This window comes from Oncorhynchus gorbuscha, linkage group LG05 (genome assembly GCF_021184085.1).
Source record: "Oncorhynchus gorbuscha isolate QuinsamMale2020 ecotype Even-year linkage group LG05, OgorEven_v1.0, whole genome shotgun sequence".
In the NCBI taxonomy this organism is placed as follows: domain Eukaryota; kingdom Metazoa; phylum Chordata; class Actinopteri; order Salmoniformes; family Salmonidae; genus Oncorhynchus; species Oncorhynchus gorbuscha.
Window position 1 is genome coordinate 74,396,535 of NC_060177.1, and position 17,450 is coordinate 74,413,984.

Below are 17,450 nucleotides of genomic sequence, written 5' to 3' on the forward strand. Positions count from 1 at the left end.
TGCTCAATTGCTCTTCTTAAATGTGTATTTTAAACCTAAACACACTGCTAACAGTAAGCCTAAACCTAACCTTGGACTAAGACCAAACTGCACATTTTTGTTTTCATACATTTTTACGATATAGATATGATCATTTAGACTTTGTGGGTGTAATATCTAGTGGAAACCCAGTGAGAGGGACGTGAATCATCTGGGGTTAACAAGAATAATTTATGTCGAACGAAACAGTCGTATTTTGTTGTTTAGCAAGCTAGCTGGTAAACTGTAACAACCCTGTGTCACATACACTCACCCTCTGTAGTAGCTGGGACACGAGTTGCAGAAATGACAGAGCTACGGCACCGGGGAACGACTGAAAACGACCTATATCAACAATCCGAAGACAAGGTAGCTAGCCTACGGTACTACGGAGTGGTTATGGACTGCCATTTGGAACAAACCCGTTAGCTAGCCAAGGCCCACTAGATGGGACATCATGCCACACATTATGATTGTGACTAGGATAATAAGTATTATTTAGCTGTAATAGCGTACAAGACAGGATAGTTAGCTAGCCACGTCGAACGTTTACAATTTAATTTGCGCTAGTTTGCTTGCTAGCAAAACATAGCTAGCACGCTAACAAATTGTATACTGACTTGCTGCTAACATTAGCTCTGGCATGAATGGCACACATTTACAAGATACCATTGGTGGTTAAACTAGCTATCTATATCTAACGTTTGTCTCTAGCTTGTCATTGAAAGTAACAAGAAGTATAGCTATTCCTCTCTGCCTACTCCCCAGTCAACTGAACATTGGCGTTGTGCATTTACTGTGTGGCCAGGGCAACACACTTTTTAAGTAGATGTTTCTATTCAATTAACTTAATCATGTATTAGTCATAAACTCTGGCTAGTTTTCAAACGTATGAATTGGATTTCAACTCATGAGGTAGGATGAATTGAAATGGCCATGGCCAATCAACTCTGCAAGAAGGACAACCCACATACACATTTCAAGCCACATACAAATACCGACAGATCACCATCACTGCCTAAATTTATAGTTAGTATGTATGATGCCAGTTGTGGGCTGTTTTGAATAAAAAACCGAGTTACTTTACATTTAAATTAGGGATGGGCAATATGGTCAAAATATTATGTCACAGTATTTTTCAAATGATGGTATTTTATGTTTTGGATAATAAAAGTGATATATTTGCTTTGAGTAGTGGGTGGCAACACATACATTCTAAGTTATTTTAACAGGTCTCTCTCCACCCTGATTGTTTTATAATGTTCAATTAAACTTCAACCCAAAATAATTTTCTGCATTTTGATAAATTTCTGCATTTCCTGCACTCTTTTGAGATAATTTCCACACTGACACGTAGGGTTGCACGATATTGGCAAAAAAATCTTGGCCTTGTTTTTAACCAAATGTTAACCACGATTTGAATTGTGATTTAGTTTAAACTGTTGGAATCATGGAAAAACGTATGATTATTCTAATTCTATAGTTAGAAGATAATAGTGGGCACTTTGAATATAGTGCTGTTTGATATGACAACAAATTAAAATTCCAGGGAGGAGTTATTGTGACAGGGTAGGAACCAAAGTCTTGGTCAGTGTTTCATAGGGGACCCTATAATCTTTAGCTACATTAAATGTTTTCACTTAGCTACTTCATGTAGCTAACATATTCATGTGGGATGGCAGTGGTGTTTGAAATGGAGGGGAGGGACTACAGAGCTAAGCATGTCTCTTTAAGGAGGCTAAAAATAGAGTTTGGCTTGGAAAAGTTGAATATTTTCAGAAGGAGTCAGGTAATTGGTTAAGGGAGAAGAATGGGTTTGACTGGGCACAGGATGGGTTTGAATCAGTTGAAGCTAGCAATAACAAGGGAGAGAGTACACATCTATCTATTTATATATATAATGTAGCCATCCGTTCAAATTTGTGGATTCAGCTATTTCCGCCACACCTGTTGCTGACAGGTGAATAAAATCAAACACAGCTATGCAATCTCCATAGACAAACATTGGCAGTAGAATGGCCTTACTGAAGAGCTCAGTGACTTTCAATGTGGCGCCGTCATACGATGCCACCTTTCCAACATGTCAGTTTGTCAAATTTCTGCCCTGCCCCTGTCAACTGTAAGTGCTGTTATTGTGAAGTGGAAACGTCTAGGAGCAACAACGGCTCAGCCTCGAAGTGGTAGGCCACACAAGCTCACAGAATGGGACTGCTAAGTGCTGTAGCACGTAAAAATAGTCTGTCCTCGGTTGCAACACTCATTACCGATTTACAAACTGCAGCTGAAAGCAACGTCCGCTTCATGGAGCTTCATGGAATGGGTTTCCATGGCCTAGCAGTTGCACACAAGCCTAATATCACCATGCGCAATGCCAAGCTTTGGTTGGAGTGGTGTAAAGCTTGCTGTCATTGGACTCTGGAGCAGTGGATACACGTTCTCAGGATCGATTAATCACGCCTGACTGTCTGGCAGTCCGACGGACAAATCTGGGTTTGGTGGATGCCAGGAGAACGCTACTTGCCCGACTGCATAGTGCCAATTGTAAAGTGTGGTGGATGAGGAATAATGGTCTGGGGTGTTTTTCATGATTCGGGCTAGGCCCCTTAGTTCCAGTGAAGGGGAATCTTAGTCCTACAGCATACAATGATGTCTTAAGACGATCCTGTGCTTCCAACTTTGTGGCAACATTTTGGGGAAGGCCCTTTCCTTTTTCAGCATGACAATGTCTCCGTGCACAAAGCGAGGTTCATACAGAAATGCTTTGTCTATCGGTGTGGAAGAACTTTAGTGGCCTGCACAGAAAGCCCTGACTTCAACCCCATCGAACACCTTTGGGATGAATTGGAATGCCGACTGCGAGCCAGGCCTAATCGCCCAACCTCACTAATGCTCTTGTGGCTGAATGGAAGTAAGTCCCTGCAGCAATGTTCCAACATCTAGTGGAAAGCCTTCCCAGAAGAGTGGAGGCTGTTATAGCAGCAAAGGTAGGACCAACTCCATATTAATGCCCATGATTTTGGAATGAGATGTTTGAGAAGAGTTAGGAAGGAGTGGAGGGAGTTTTAAAAATAATATATATTTTTTTTTTTAATTGAGGGGGCGGTAGTTCTCAGGGAACTGTGGCTGATCTTGGATGGCTGGGAGCTTGGGCTGATAGGTCGCTGGTTTGGGACCCTGATTTGACTTGGTGGGAGATCTGTCGACATGCCCTTGAGCAGAGCGCTTGACCCTGGTTGCTCCTGTGGGTCGCTCCTTTTGTTCCAGTGGAGCCAGCTAACTAGCGATTTGGCGTTAGCAATTAACACAACTTAGCCATAACTTGCTAAGAAAATAAACAAACTAATAGTGTAATTATAGAACACTAGTGTATTTATATTCAGAAGTGTAACCGGTGTCAAATGGCTAGCTAGTTAATGGGGTGCGCGCTAATAGCGTTTCAACCGGTGACATCACTGGCTCTGAGATCTTGACGTAGTTGTTTATATTGCTCTGCATGGGCCGCGACATTTGTGGAGCGATAGGTAACAATGCTTCGAGGGTGTCAATTGGTGTGTGCAGAGGGTCCGAGCCCAGGTAGGGGCGAGGAGAGGGACGGAAGCAATACTGTTACAGAAGCAAAGTGAAAACCGCATCGTAGTCGTCAACATTGTTTCATGTGCTGCGTTAACCATGAAGACTGAACGCAAGTGTCTCGTGGCGGGCAACAATAAATGCGGTCTTTGAGTGCCAGGTTCGGGGATAGGTCTGTGTGGAAAGCAGCATGGAGAGGGAGCGCGAAGAGAGATGACTCACTTAGCGGAGTAAACTATAAAAATGGACGTTACACACGACGTATCACATTTAACAAACCAAACGTTCAAATACCATTATAAAAGGTAAAGTAAAAACACAAACCAGTCAGTGCAGCCCAACATTTTAAAGTATTTTATGAGCTCTAATTAAAAGTGTCCACCTGCTTTGTTGTGTTGCATTTGCTCTCCTCATCCATCACACAGGCTCCACTGTGGGGCTTTACTAGTTTCAGGGTCCGTAAAATACATGCTGTGTTCCCCCCTCCAAGTCCACTTTGACTTGCATTCCCGCCTCAGAATGTAGGCCTTTGCGTCTTGGTTTTTGATCAGTGATTGCCAGCCTGGTGCCCCCCTTAGCGACGTTGGCAGAAAGCGGATGTTTCTGGTTGACGACTCCGCTCTGGCGTCTGTCTACTCCTGCTACGTTCGGTTAGGCAGGTTTCATCATGCAGCTGTGTTGTGCTGGTGGTATAGGGCCGTGGCGCTCTGTAGTTTGATTCTGTCAGACATCACTGTAGAAGGACCGTGCCTGCAGGTGCATCATCAATTCTCCATGGATAACTTAGTGTCTCTGTCTTGTGCCTACAAAATGTTTTTGAGTTGAAATCATTTGAGCCAAAGTTGACTCGGCTTGCTCTCAGAAAGTTTGAAGAATGGTTATATAAGTCAAATTGTGACAGCCTAAGGACACTGGAAAATAGATCCAGCTTATTTATACCCAAAGGAAATGGCATGTTTGTTGGATGTTAACCCCTACCCTAACCTTTTACATTTCAATGGGGTAAGGTTAGGGACATCCCAAGGATCCCGGATAGCACTGACCCTTGTTTGTTGTGTATAGTATGTATGACTGCATGTGCATGTCTATTATTGTGGTAGCGTAGTTGATAAGGTAGAAGGAAATTGCATAGGCCTACATTACTTATTTAACATGGTTGAATAAATCTCTTGATTCTGATAATGTGACCAGAGACAAAAACAAAACGAGGTGTGGGTAGTGTAGTGCTGCTCCTTGCCTCCCACGGAACATGAAAGGGGTCTCTTCAGTAACAGGAGTGTGGAAGGAGGGGCTATTTTTATCCAGGGCATCCTGCCTGATAGGAAATGGGAACCAGCAAGCCTGAGGGTTCCATCAGCTTGATAGCTAGGCCTACTGCTATATGTGTGTACACAGTATGTGTGTTGTCAACCGAGACAGGCAGTGTAGGCTAACAGCTATCTGTTGTGTTAATAGGAGGTTAGGTGACACAACAGTGCAATTTTGGTAGAGCTAGGGGGGAGAGACCACGATGACAGCACAGCAGTCTGCAATGTCTAATGACACATTTTGTTACCTTGGAAAGCAGAGGGTCATCCGCTTTCAGACAGTATCAAGGGGGCAGACACCATGAAATATGTTGATTACTCTGTCACCATCAGCCGTATATTTATCAGACAGACTATCCTAACACCAAAGCGGAAAAGCACTACAAGCTTGCTCTCACAATGTTGTTCACTGACATAAAATAGACCCGGAAAGGAAGTGGGGGAGCATTCCTCATAGGGGGCTAGCTGTGTTTGTTTACATTGTATGACTAACTCTATCTATATCTGTGTCTGTCTCTCTATCTCCCCCCTCTCTCTCTCTCCCCGCTCTCTCTTTCTCTCTCTGTAGGGATCTGAGAATGAGGGGAAAGCAGAGGGGGTGTCTGAAAGCGAGACCAAGCCTGATACAGGGCTCCCGGAGGTGCCTGTCCCTGCTGATGACACCCCTGAGGTTCTCAATAAAGCCCTATCTGGACTGTCCTCACGGTAAACACTTCCAACATATATATTCTTTTTTAATTGACTATTTTCTTATGGTAATCACAACCTCCGGTTTGGAACAAGGGAAATATCACCTATTTACAAAACGTAATATCTGTGTCCCATAAGTATCTGGTCAAAAGTAGTGCCACTAGGCCTATAGGGAATAGAGTGCCATTTGGGACACAACCAACATCTAGATTTTTTTATTTACTATCTTTGGTTTGGTCCTCCATCCTAACAACATCCTGTTATTCAGACATGGGGATTATTGAATGCTAATGAAATACCATCTGCTATGCTCAATATAACTATTGATCTGTGTAGGCCTATATTGACATTCTTCAGGAATGTATTGCCCAGCACACAGACAACTGGGCACACAGACAACTGATATGGATGCTTATTGTTCACCTTTTCCTTACACACTGTATATGGGGATTAACTGTGTGTGTGTTCTCAGATGGAAGAACTGGTGGGTGCGAGGGATCCTGACTCTGGCCATGATCTCCTTCTTCTTCATCATCATATATCTGGGTCCCATGGTGCTCATGCTGATTGTGAGTGATCCTCATCCTCCTTTCCATAAGCCTTCTGTCTGTCAGTCAGTTTGTTAGCCGATCCCAAATCGCTCCCTACCCGTCTCCCTTGGTCCGAACTCCTCTTTTGCCAGATCTGCAGTCTCAGGATAGGTATATGCAGTCCAGTGATGGAGCTTCCACCATATTGCGTACATACCTTACAGATCTGCGGAAACAAAAGGTTAGGAACGAAAGAGAGGGTAAGGGATTGAATTGGGGCCGGCTGTCTGTCTGTGTCCTTAATGGATTTAGGCTCAGAGTGTAGCTCAGTGGAAATAACAGACTCTTCTCTGCTTTACTACCTGCTGGTAGGGAGAAAGCTTGCTGCAGGAAGTGAACAGAGAACACAAAAACTCTTTATAGAGTCACAACACAAGAACATTGAACCAAAATGTCTGATTAAATGAGATGGAGATGAGCAACAAGGAATCATCCAGATACTGTTTTCTGGGTGATATCAAATGTGAAGTGTGGTAGGGGAATACCATGTAGTTGATACCAAAACCCAGACAGTCAATGGCAATCCTCAGTCATTTATTACAGACCTGTTCAACGTAATAATGGAATATCTTTCTCTACAGGTGCTGTGTGTGCAGATCAAATGCTTCCAGGAGATCATCCACATCGGTTACAGTGTGTACCACTCCTACCACCTGCCCTGGTTCAGAACGTTGAGTTGGTGAGATGCGCGTGCGCACACACACAATTTTATGTCTGTGTTTAATGTTATACTGCAACTAACTGTTTGTTGACCCGAGATAATGAGTTGCATGTTTTATTTCATTGCAGACTTCCTGAGGTTTGTTGGTATGGTGATGTTTACCCAGTTAGCAGAGAGAAACTATATCATGTTACATGTAGTGGTGATGCTATTTGTAGTTTTTACACCAGAGCTAACATACTATTTCGTTATTATAAAACATCATAACTTGTACAGTTCTTCATAACTTGAATATTGCATCTCCAAAAGTTCACCATTGCTCCAGGTTTTCCAGAAAAGGTTGCCTAGTGAATGTTCAGTCTGTTATAATAGTTCTGACCTCACCCCTTGCTCCCCTCTTCCTCCCTTCATCTTCCTCCTCTCCCTCCCCTCCTCTCCTCCCGCTGTCAGGTACTTCCTGCTCTGTGTGAACTACTTCTTCTACGGAGAAACGGTGACAGACTACTTCTTTAATCTGGTGCAGAGGGAGGAGCCGCTGCGCATCCTCAGCAAATACCACCGCCTCATCTCCTTCGCTCTGTACCTCACAGGTGAGATGCAGGCTGTCTCAAAAGTTCTGACTAACTTCCTTTTTTCATGTCTTTTCCTTCATGATCACTGACCTGGCAAGGACAGATGGAAACCGATCTAGTGCTTTTTCCTATTGGTGATAAAGAAGCAATTTTAGAGTATTGAGAGTGAGACAGAGCCAGGGAGAGTGAGGGAGGGAGAAAGGGGAGTCCTCTTTTGAACGTTTAGTGTTTTAGTTGGAGCTTCTTCATTTTTAATCAGTTTTTACCTGACAAAGGGTTTGGTACAAGTTTTTTTTAATTATAAAAGCTTCAGAAGGAAACCCCACACCCTCCCTCTTTCAGTCAACCAGTGCAGCAGTGGCAGTTCATGGCAGCAGGATGTGGTGAAGGTAGCACTCGCTAAATGTCTGATGTTTCTGTGTGACTGTATGATCATACCTCGACTCTGTGGCTCAAGGTGAAAGAGGAAAGTTAATACCCATCTATCCCTCCTTCATTCATACCTCCCTTAGGGTACATTTCAAAACAGGGCCGGGTTGTTTACTGGAGAAGTGTTGGCAGGGAAAGGCTTTTAAGGTAATAGGGCCATCTCTTTTAAGGTAATAGGGCCATCTCTTTTAAAGTAATAGGGCCATCTCTTTTAAGGTAATAGGGCCATCTCTTTTAAGGTAATAGGGCCATCTCTTTTAAAGTAATAGGGCCATCTCTTTTAAAGTAATAGGGCCATCTCTTTTAAAGTAATAGGGCCATCTCTTTTAAAGTAATAGGGCCATCTCTTTTAAAGTAATAGGGCCATCTCTTTTAAGGTAATAGGGCCATCTCTTTTAAGGTAATAGGGCCATCTCTTTTAAGGTAATAGGGCCATCTCTTTTAAGGTAATAGGGCCATCTCTTTTAAGGTAATAGGGCCATCTCTTTTAAGGTAATAGGGCCATCTCTTTTAAGGTAATAGGGCCATCTCTTTTAAGGTAATAGGGCCATCTCTTTTAAAGTAATAGGGCCATCTCTTTTAAGGTAATAGGGCCATCTCTTTTAAGGTAATAGGGCCATCTCTTTTAAGGTAATAGGGCCATCTCTTTTAAGGTAATAGGGCCATCTCTTTTAAAGTAATAGGGCCATCTCTTTTAAGGTAATAGGGCCATCTTAAGGGCCATTTAAGGTAATGGGTCGTGTCCCCAATGACAGATAATGTAGAAGGAGCGGAGTTTCACAGAATCTATAAGTAGTTATATAAAGATAAATCAGAACACTGTGTGCTTTGTTCTAGCCTGGTTCCAGATCTGTTCATCAGGCCAAGTTTCAAGTATTCTTCGTCATATGTGCGGGATGCACATATGGTATACACTGTCCAACAAAATGCTCACTTGCAGGTTCCTTCTTGACAACGCAACAACAATAGGAAATAATGAAAGGTAAGTTTACGAACATAAAGTAAATGACTCAGTAGAATAGGATAAACAGTTTAGCAGAAGTATAATACAGTGACTACAATGACCATAGAAGCTGGCAAGACAGCACAAACTGATCTGGTACCAAGCTAGCATTGTTGTGCTCTGATGAAGCATGTGTAACAAATTGATGTGGATTGGATGGATGTAGAAATATTCTGGTGTCCAAATTGTCCTAACTGAATTATTGACCTGACTGCTTTATCTAATTTGTTAGATTCGATAAAAGCATCTTACTCACAAGGGCGTCTTCTTACTCTGCTTTGATCCAGCCTTGGGGATTGATATAATTATTGGAAGTGTAAGAAATCAAGACTTACATGCAGCGCATTCATGTGATTGTGTTTTTAATCTGTTACTGACTTTAGCAGGCTTTTAACCTCTGAACCCAAAACCAAATCATAATTTATGTCACTAGAGATTGTGATTGAGTTTGATTGAACATGGCTTGGATGACTACAATGATGCAGTTGCTGGTCCTCAGTTTTAAAACAAAGAATGACAATAATAGCTTCTAAAACCTGTCTGACCCAAAAATGCTTTGGTGTGAATCCATTTGAATTCAATCACTTTTAATTTAAAACTAAACCTTTCATTCATGTTTGCCCATGGAATAAATGGTCAGAAAGTGACCGTTTGGACCTGAATGCCAAAACATTCAGGAGATAGACGGTGCTCAAAGTTCACCCATTTTGCATACCATACAATGAGGCATCTGTCTTCATCACTGGAAAAGATAAATGGTTGAGTTTGACAACACTGTAAGCTTAAAAATGATATCAAACTATTTGATTATTTCTTGAAAGAAAAACATATATTTTTAATAATTTGATTTTTTTTTTTTTACCTCAGACCTCAGATTGTTTTCTTATTTTCATACAGTATGTTGTAGCATAGACCCTATTTTGCATCATCTGAGGTTTTTATATTTTCCCTGCCATCGGTTGAGACACAACATGCTCTTGAATACAGGATGGGTGTCATTTCAATTATATAAATATAATTCATAGAATGGACCTTGACCTGTCGACCACTGCAATTTAGCTGGTACACCATTGAAATTTGAACTTTTAATTACAACCACAAAGATGACCGCCGGTCCACCCAACGTCTAATGTCAACTTAAATGGTCATGTCTGTTCTATTATTTATATTTCTATGATTTTAATAGGATTGACTGTATTATTGAAAACAACCGATATTCCCATCCAAGTTAACATTTATCTGATGTGTGGACCTCAACCCATCTTTGTGGTATCGTTTGAAAGTTAAAATGGGAATACATTTGAAATGTTATCAGCCAAAACATGACACCCACCCCTGTATTCAAGAGCATGTTGACTCAACTAATGGTGGGCACAACACTAAAACCTTAGATGATGTCAAATAAGGTCTAAGCTACAAAATGTGAAAATTATAAATATTAGATAATCAACGTTAAATTATATACTTTTTGTTAAAATATTTTTTTCCCCAGAAATGAGAAAATAGTTTGACAACCCTGTTTGTAAGATTTTTAATTATATCAATCTCAAACGTTTATCTTTTCCAGTGATGAAGACATGGATGTGTCTTGGTATGGTGGGGTATGCAAAATGGGTCAACTTTCAGCACCTTTTAACTCTGTAGTGTTTTGGCATTCAGGTCCAAAATGTCACTTTCTGACCACTTATACAATGGGAAGAAATGTATGGAAGGTTTCGTTCAAATCATATGGGGTGCTGTGAAAAAGAGATTGAATTCAAATTGATTTACTCTTTGTTGACTTGTTTCCTCTGTTCTGTGTTGTGCAGGTTTCTGCATGTTCGTGCTGAGCCTGGTGAAGAAACACTATCGTCTGCAGTTCTATATGGTGTGTGTGTGTGTGTGTGGTGCGCGCATGCATGTGTTGGGTAGCATAGTGTGTGTGTATGTACTGTATTATGAACCCTCTGGGCTGCTACTTCATTATTGAAGGGGCCTGGCCCAGAAACATGGAATCCCACCAGCAGTGATCTGGGTCCTTTCCAGGATATAGATGAGGCCCCTATTCCGATCTGCTACAGCCTTTGTCAAACACAGACACCGACACTGACTGTCTGTGGCTCTGTTTTGGGCTCTGGATTGACCATGTAGGGCAGTGACATTGCTGAGCGCTGCTAGGAAACACACACCCCAGTAACATACCACTGAGAGCACCGCATACTGCAGTAAAACTCATTTACTCAGTGTTGTGGACAAAATGTCACTGACTGGGCTGAGGTCTCAGCACTCCTCAAGGATATGTTTGTGTTGTTGCAAAGAGAACTTGGTCATCATTGCCCTGTTATCAGTAAGGATTGTTCTGTGCAAAATGCCATTTACAGCATTAATGCTAAATTACAAACAAAGTGTGCTATGAATAATTATAAACTGGGTGGTTCGAGCCCTGAATGCTAAAAGCCATGTTATATCAGACTATACCACGGTATGGCAAGAAATTACTGTTCTATTTACATTGGTAACCAGTTTATAATAGCAATAAGGCACCTCGAGAGTTTGTGGTATATGTCCAATATTCCGTCTCTAAGGGCTGTATCCAGGCACTCCGCGTTGCGTTGTGCCTTAGAACAGTCCTTAGTTGTGGCATATTGGCCATATACCAAACCTCCTCGGGTCTTATTACTTAAATATACTGCAGTGTTCTGGCCACTTTGGGGTAGCTATGTTCCTTTATCACTTATTAAAAATGTTGGGACAATTAAGCTTTCTGAAAATGAATTTCCTTCCTTCCTGTCAGTTTGGCTGGACTCATGTAACTCTGCTGATCGTAGTGACCCAGTCCCACCTCATCATCCACAACCTGTTTGAGGGAATGATCTGGTAAGAAATGTCTCTGTCACTCACTCAAATTCAATAAGAGGGCAAATTCAGTCAGACATTGGGTGTGACCTAAATGGCACTCTATTCCCTATATAGTGCACTACTTTTAGTGCCCTGTGGACCATGGTCAACGTAGTATACTATATAGGGAATAAGGTGTAATTTGGGATACACCCAGTGGATCTGTTCTGTCAAGTTAGGGCATGGGAGTGTCTTCACTTAGCCCAGTGTCTCCATGCTGTACAATGGGAGGACTTATTGCAGGTTGAAAAGTCTCTGATGTAATTACGACTTGTCCTACAACCATGTGATGCAAATGACAAGTGCATTAGGGTGGTCTACATCTGAAGCTTATTCAGGAGTCGACAACATTTCAGAACGTTCAGGTAGAAATGTACTATGTTGAAGAGACCTGCTCTGTCTCTTCAGAGTAAATACATATGTCTGCTTTATACACCCCACTGAATACACCCCAGGTGTTGATACCAGTACCTCTCTCCTTCTCGTCTAGGTTCATCGTGCCCATCTCCTGTGTGATCTGCAATGACATCATGGCCTACATGTTTGGCTTCTTCTTTGGACGTACTCCACTCATTAAGGTTAGCAAGACTGTTACACCACTACTGTATGTAGCATTTTCTGAAGTTTGGATCGTTCATTTGATATTTGGTACAAAGGATACCATTGGTAACACCCTGTACTGTGTCAACGTCCTGATTGTGTACTCTACAGCTGTCTCCTAAGAAGACCTGGGAAGGATTCATCGGCGGATTCTTTTCTACTGTTGTGTTTGGGATCCTGGTAGGACACGGCCATAGCTAACTGCAAAAGTTTCCTTTCAAATTCCCCACAAGTCCTATTATTTTATTCTCTGCTTCTGTCCCTCCTCTCTCTCTCTCTCTCCAGTTGTCCTATGTGATGGCAGGCTACAGCTTCTTTGTGTGTCCAGTGGAGTTCAACAGCGACCATAACAGTTTTGAGGTGGACTGTGTGCCCTCTGATCTGTTCCAGCTACAGGACTATGCCCTGCCGGCCACCCTCGAGTCCCTCACTGGATGGGTGAGTCGGATCTGTCCCCTCTGTTTGATTGTGTGGCTGGCTGGTCTCTGTTTCTGATCTGTCTTTCTGGCTGGCTGGCGGGTCTGTTTCTGATTGATTGCTGGTGGGTCTCTGATCTCTCTGGCTGGTGGATCTCTGTTTCTGATCTCTGGCTGGCTGGGCTCTGTTTCTGATCTCTTGCTGGCTGGCTGGGCTCTGTTTCTGATCTCTTGCTGGCTGGCGGGGCTCTGTTTCTGATCTCTGGCTGGCTGGCTGGGCTCTCTGATCTCTGGCTGGCTGGCTGGGCTCTGTTTCTGATCTCTGGCTGGCTGGCTGGGCTCTGTTTCTGATCTCTGGCTGGCTGGCTGGGCTCTGTTTCTGATCTCTGGCTGGCTGGCTGGGCTCTGTTTCTGATCTCTGGCTGGCTGGCTGGGCTCTGTTTCTGATCTCTGGCTGGCTGGCTGGCTGGGCTCTGTTTCTGATCTCTGGCTGGCTGGCTGGCTGGGCTCTGTTTCTGATCTCTGGCTGGCTGGCTGGCTGGGCTCTGTTTCTGATCTCTGGCTGGCTGGGCTCTGTTTCTGATCTCTTGCTGGCTGGCGGGGCTCTGTTTCTGATCTCTGGCTGGCTGGCGGGGCTCTGTTTCTGATCTCTTGCTGGCTGGCGGGGCTCTGTTTCTGATCTCTGGCTGGCTGGGCTCTGTTTCTGATCTCTGGCTGGCTGGCTGGGCTCTGTTTCTGATCTCTCGCTGGCTGGCTGGTCTCTGTTTGATCTCTGGCTGGCTGGTCTCTGTTTCTGATATCTGGCTGGCTGGTCTGTTTCTGACCGCTGGCTGGCTGGTCTCTGTTTCTGACCTGGCTGGTCTATGTCTGGAAGTCTGCTTTGATATCCTAAATCCTTTTGTCATTGTTTCTCCTCTTTGTTAAGAAACTGTTTGACTGTATGTGAGACTGTAGTCATCCTCTCTCTCTCCCTCTTCCCCTTCTGTCTCTCCCTCTTGTCCTCTCTCTCTCTAGCCCACAGTGCGCCTCTACCCATTCCAGATTCACAGCATCTCCCTCTCTGCCTTTGCCTCCCTCATGGGACCCTTCGGAGGCTTCTTTGCCAGCGGCTTCAAGAGGGCCTTTAAGATCAAGGTGGGTATGAGGAGAAGAGACTCCTGTTGTCACTGGACCTGGTGGACTCACTAGAATTGAGTGGCCTCTCAGTTGGCAGGGCTCCTGATCAATGTTCCCTCAAAGCTGCACGGCAGTCCCGTGGAACAGAAATATCAGCCCATGGAGAGAAACACAAGATTTCTATTTTTGTTGTTGTTCCAGGACTTTGCCAACACCATCCCTGGTCACGGTGGCATCATGGACCGCTTCGACTGCCAGTACCTCATGGCCACGTTCGTCAATGTCTACATCGCCAGCTTCATCAGGTAACGTTCTAGAACACCCCGTTGTTTATAAAGAGAGTAGCCAGTGGTGCATAGAGAGAGAGGAGCCAGTCTTAACTGCTTTTGGCTGACAGTGTGTTGATTGATGAAAATAATGCATTGCTAAAGAGGAAGTGATTCTTGAAGGCTTTTACAGTATGTGATTCATTTAACTTTTTTAATGTTATTCTAGTCATTTAGCAGACAATCTTATCCAGAGCGACTCAGTTAGTAATCTTCTCTGTCCCATGGGCTCAAACGACAGCAATGTTCTACCTATTGCATGAAGACATGAGGTACAGCCTCAAGCAAATTGACTAACGGCGTATTTGTGCTGTCAAAATGTCACCCTGTATGTATATCAATAATCCATTGTGTAATCTCTCTTCAGGGGCCCTAACCCTGCTAAGGTGGTTCAGCAGCTTTTAGCCCTGCGTTTGGACCAGCAGCTCAACATCTTCAACTCTTTAAAGAGCCACTTGATAGAGAGGGGTCTGCTGGAGGATGTAGCCTAGGGCTCCCACGGTCAGCCCAAGGTCACCCTACTGGGCACATAGAGAGGAGGGCAGCGCCTGGCACCAGAAAGCCCTGGAGGTGTGGGAGAAGAAGTGTGGTGCTCGTATGAGCAAGAACACATCTGAGAAAGTAACTAAATTCTTTGGGTTATTCAATTTTCTGTGTGACAGAGGGAGGGAGTGTATATAGTATGAAAGAAAGTGTGTCCTAAACTGTTTTCCTTTGTCAGTGCTTCAGGTTGTTTTTGTGAGTAAATTTGTTAGCTATAGTATCTACAACACAGTGATGCCACTTGATCTGTGTACCACAATGAGGTCAGGTATACATGTGTGTGAATATTTTATGGTACATATATTTTATTTGTGTTTTAATGCACTGCTCAAAATAGTCACACTGTATCGTCCTCTTCATCTGCCACAATTTTATTTGCTTCATTCATCGTAATAATTGTTTGTATTTATAATTGTTTATTTTACCTTTTATTTAACTAGGCAAGTCAGTTAAGAACAAACTCTTATTTTCAATGACTGCCTAGGAACAGTGGGTTAACTGCCTTGTTCAGGGGCAGAATGACAGATTTTTACCTTGTCAGCTCGGGGATTTGATCTTGTAACCTTTTGGTTACTAGTCCAATGTTCTAACCACTAGACTACCCTGCCACCCCACCTATTACATAATATGTGTGGTTGAGTTTTTACATTGAAATCTTCCATTGTATCCCTGTTTTGTATAGTTAGTCAATGTGAATTTTACCCGGTAGAGGTTCACTCTGCTATTGGCACGTCATGCTGCATATCTGTGTGTTTCTGTCTCTGTTACCATGGAGTGCGTCCCAAATGGTACCCTATTTCCTACATAGTGCACTACTTCTGACCAGAGCCCTATGTGCCCAGGCATCATCAATAAGATTCAGGCGCGGCTGGTCAGGGGACCGGAAGATAATTACAAATCATCTGTAGACTGCAAATTGACCGCAAGAAGCCCAAGCAGAAATAATATTTGACTAAAACATAATAATTTAAAACCTTGCTTACATTTGTATAAGATCACATATATTTCCAAAATTAAAATCACTGATTTGCTGGTGTTTTAAGTCATATGCCCCCCAAAAACATTTTTTGCCCATGGGACAAATTCAGCTAGCGAGCCTCCAGTTAGGGAACCCTGATGTAGGGAACAGAGTGCCATTGTAGACACATGCTTCACCTGTAGCTTCATTCACACCCAGCCACACCGTTCTAGGAAGTGGACTGTCTAAATTGGGGGAAAAACACCACTGGATTTGACAGGATTATTGACTATCATTATTGCTACAAAATGGAGGTTAGTAAAACATTCCCTAGGAGCAATAGAATACATGTTTGAAAGTGTAAAATGACAAAAGGAATAGTATAGGAATGTATTTTACAATATATTTCATTGCCATGTAATATTCTACTACATAATGGTCTGCCTTAATGTTAAACTTAATTTAAATCTATTGTGATCTCCTTTTGGTGTGGGAGTTGGACATCAGGGTTTCAGCTGTGGTTATTTATTTTCCAATCAAGTTCCGTTATCAGAGATGACGATGTGTGAAGGGTCCTTTCAGTTCACGCTGGATGACAGCCACCAGAGTTTTATATAAAGTACCAGTCAAAAGTTTGGACACACTTACTCATTCAAGGATTTTTCCTTCATTTTCCTATTTTCTAGATTGCAGAATAACACATATGGAAACATGTAGTAACCCAAAAAGTGTTAAGCAAATTCTTCAAAGTAGCCACCCTTTGCCTTGACAGCTTTGCACACTCTTGGCATTCTCTCAACCAGCTTCATGAGGAATGCTTTTCCAAATGTCTTGAAGGAGTTCCCACATGCTGAGCACTTGTTGGCTGCTTTTCCTTCACACTGTGGTTCAACTCATCCCAAAAAATTAAGAAAAACCCTGGAATGAGAAGGTGTGTCCAAACTTGGTACAGTGTTTATATATAGATCTCTATAAATGCTATACACTATATGCCCTCTTTATTTCTGGCTCTGACTGCCACTGTTGAGGTTCTGATAGGAATGTGAGATGGGACACCATCCATGTTGTTTACATCAGTTATTGTAATGGATGAATAGATAGTTACTAATGGCCACCAGGCGTTATCTCTTTTGTTACCTGCCCTGCTGGTATAATATATGTTTGTAAACGGCCCCTAAGAGGCAGATTTGTTCAACTGTTAGAGTGTTGCATAGAAAACACCAGGATGGTGGGGTGAAGGGATCATGCTGTCTGTTCAGTGTCCAAAGCTATGGGACTGTAGTGAAGGATACGACTCAATATTAGGAAGGTGTTCCTAATGTTTGGTACACTCAGTGTAGTGTATTACTTGAGACTAGAGCACTATGTGCCCTGGTCAAAAGTAGTGCACTATAAAGGGAATAGGGTGCCATTTAGGATGCAGACACACTCACAGATAGTTGCCGTCGTTACACATCCCTGTGGGTTGCGAACAATCAGTAACGCGAGGCTGCTGAGGGGAGGACGGCTCATAATAAGCCAGTAGTAATACACAATACCAAAATCACTGACAATCTCACAGATTTTGTTAGGCTACTTTTAATGCTGTTGATGTTTTTCCACTTGTAGCCATTGTGAGATCACCACCAAGTGACTTTCAATTTGTGGTCACATCCAACATAAATGGTTGAACTCTTGTCCTTGGTTGATCTCAGTTTTGTCATGTTCATTTACAGGGACCAATCTGAGTGTAAGGATATGACATTGGGGAAACCAGGGCCTCAGAGTATAAGTG

At 42.9% G+C, this 17,450-nt stretch overlaps 1 protein-coding gene and 1 long non-coding RNA gene across 2 annotated transcripts in view; one reads left to right on the forward strand and one right to left on the reverse strand.

Moving 5' to 3' along the window:
• On the forward strand, positions 1 to 16,489 carry LOC124036487 (phosphatidate cytidylyltransferase 2-like). Its single transcript, XM_046351141.1, has 13 exons — positions 1 to 387; positions 5,464 to 5,600; positions 6,058 to 6,154; positions 6,757 to 6,854; positions 7,287 to 7,426; positions 10,649 to 10,707; positions 11,614 to 11,696; positions 12,208 to 12,295; positions 12,429 to 12,497; positions 12,603 to 12,755; positions 13,748 to 13,867; positions 14,051 to 14,154; positions 14,543 to 16,489. Exons 1-13 carry the CDS (start codon positions 325 to 327, stop codon positions 14,664 to 14,666), a joined length of 1,335 nt encoding a protein of 444 aa, XP_046207097.1. The 5' UTR covers positions 1 to 324; the 3' UTR covers positions 14,667 to 16,489.
• Positions 3,973 to 17,450, reverse strand: part of LOC124036488 — a 22,211-nt gene continuing 8,733 nt past the window's right edge. Inside the window, exon 3 of the long non-coding RNA XR_006838913.1 lies at positions 3,973 to 6,341. This is a non-coding gene — a long non-coding RNA (uncharacterized LOC124036488). The remainder of the gene's footprint in view (positions 6,342 to 17,450) is intronic.

Bases quoted from the DNA above. Each gene is read 5' to 3' on its own strand.
- LOC124036487 (XM_046351141.1), top strand. From the start codon at position 325: ATGACAGAGCTACGGCACCGGGGAACGACTGAAAACGACCTATATCAA. The intron at 6,855-7,286 runs GTGAGATGCGCG...TCCCGCTGTCAG, and splicing joins TGGTTCAGAACGTTGAGTTG to GTACTTCCTGCTCTGTGTGA. The intron at 7,427-10,648 runs GTGAGATGCAGG...TGTGTTGTGCAG, and splicing joins CTTCGCTCTGTACCTCACAG to GTTTCTGCATGTTCGTGCTG.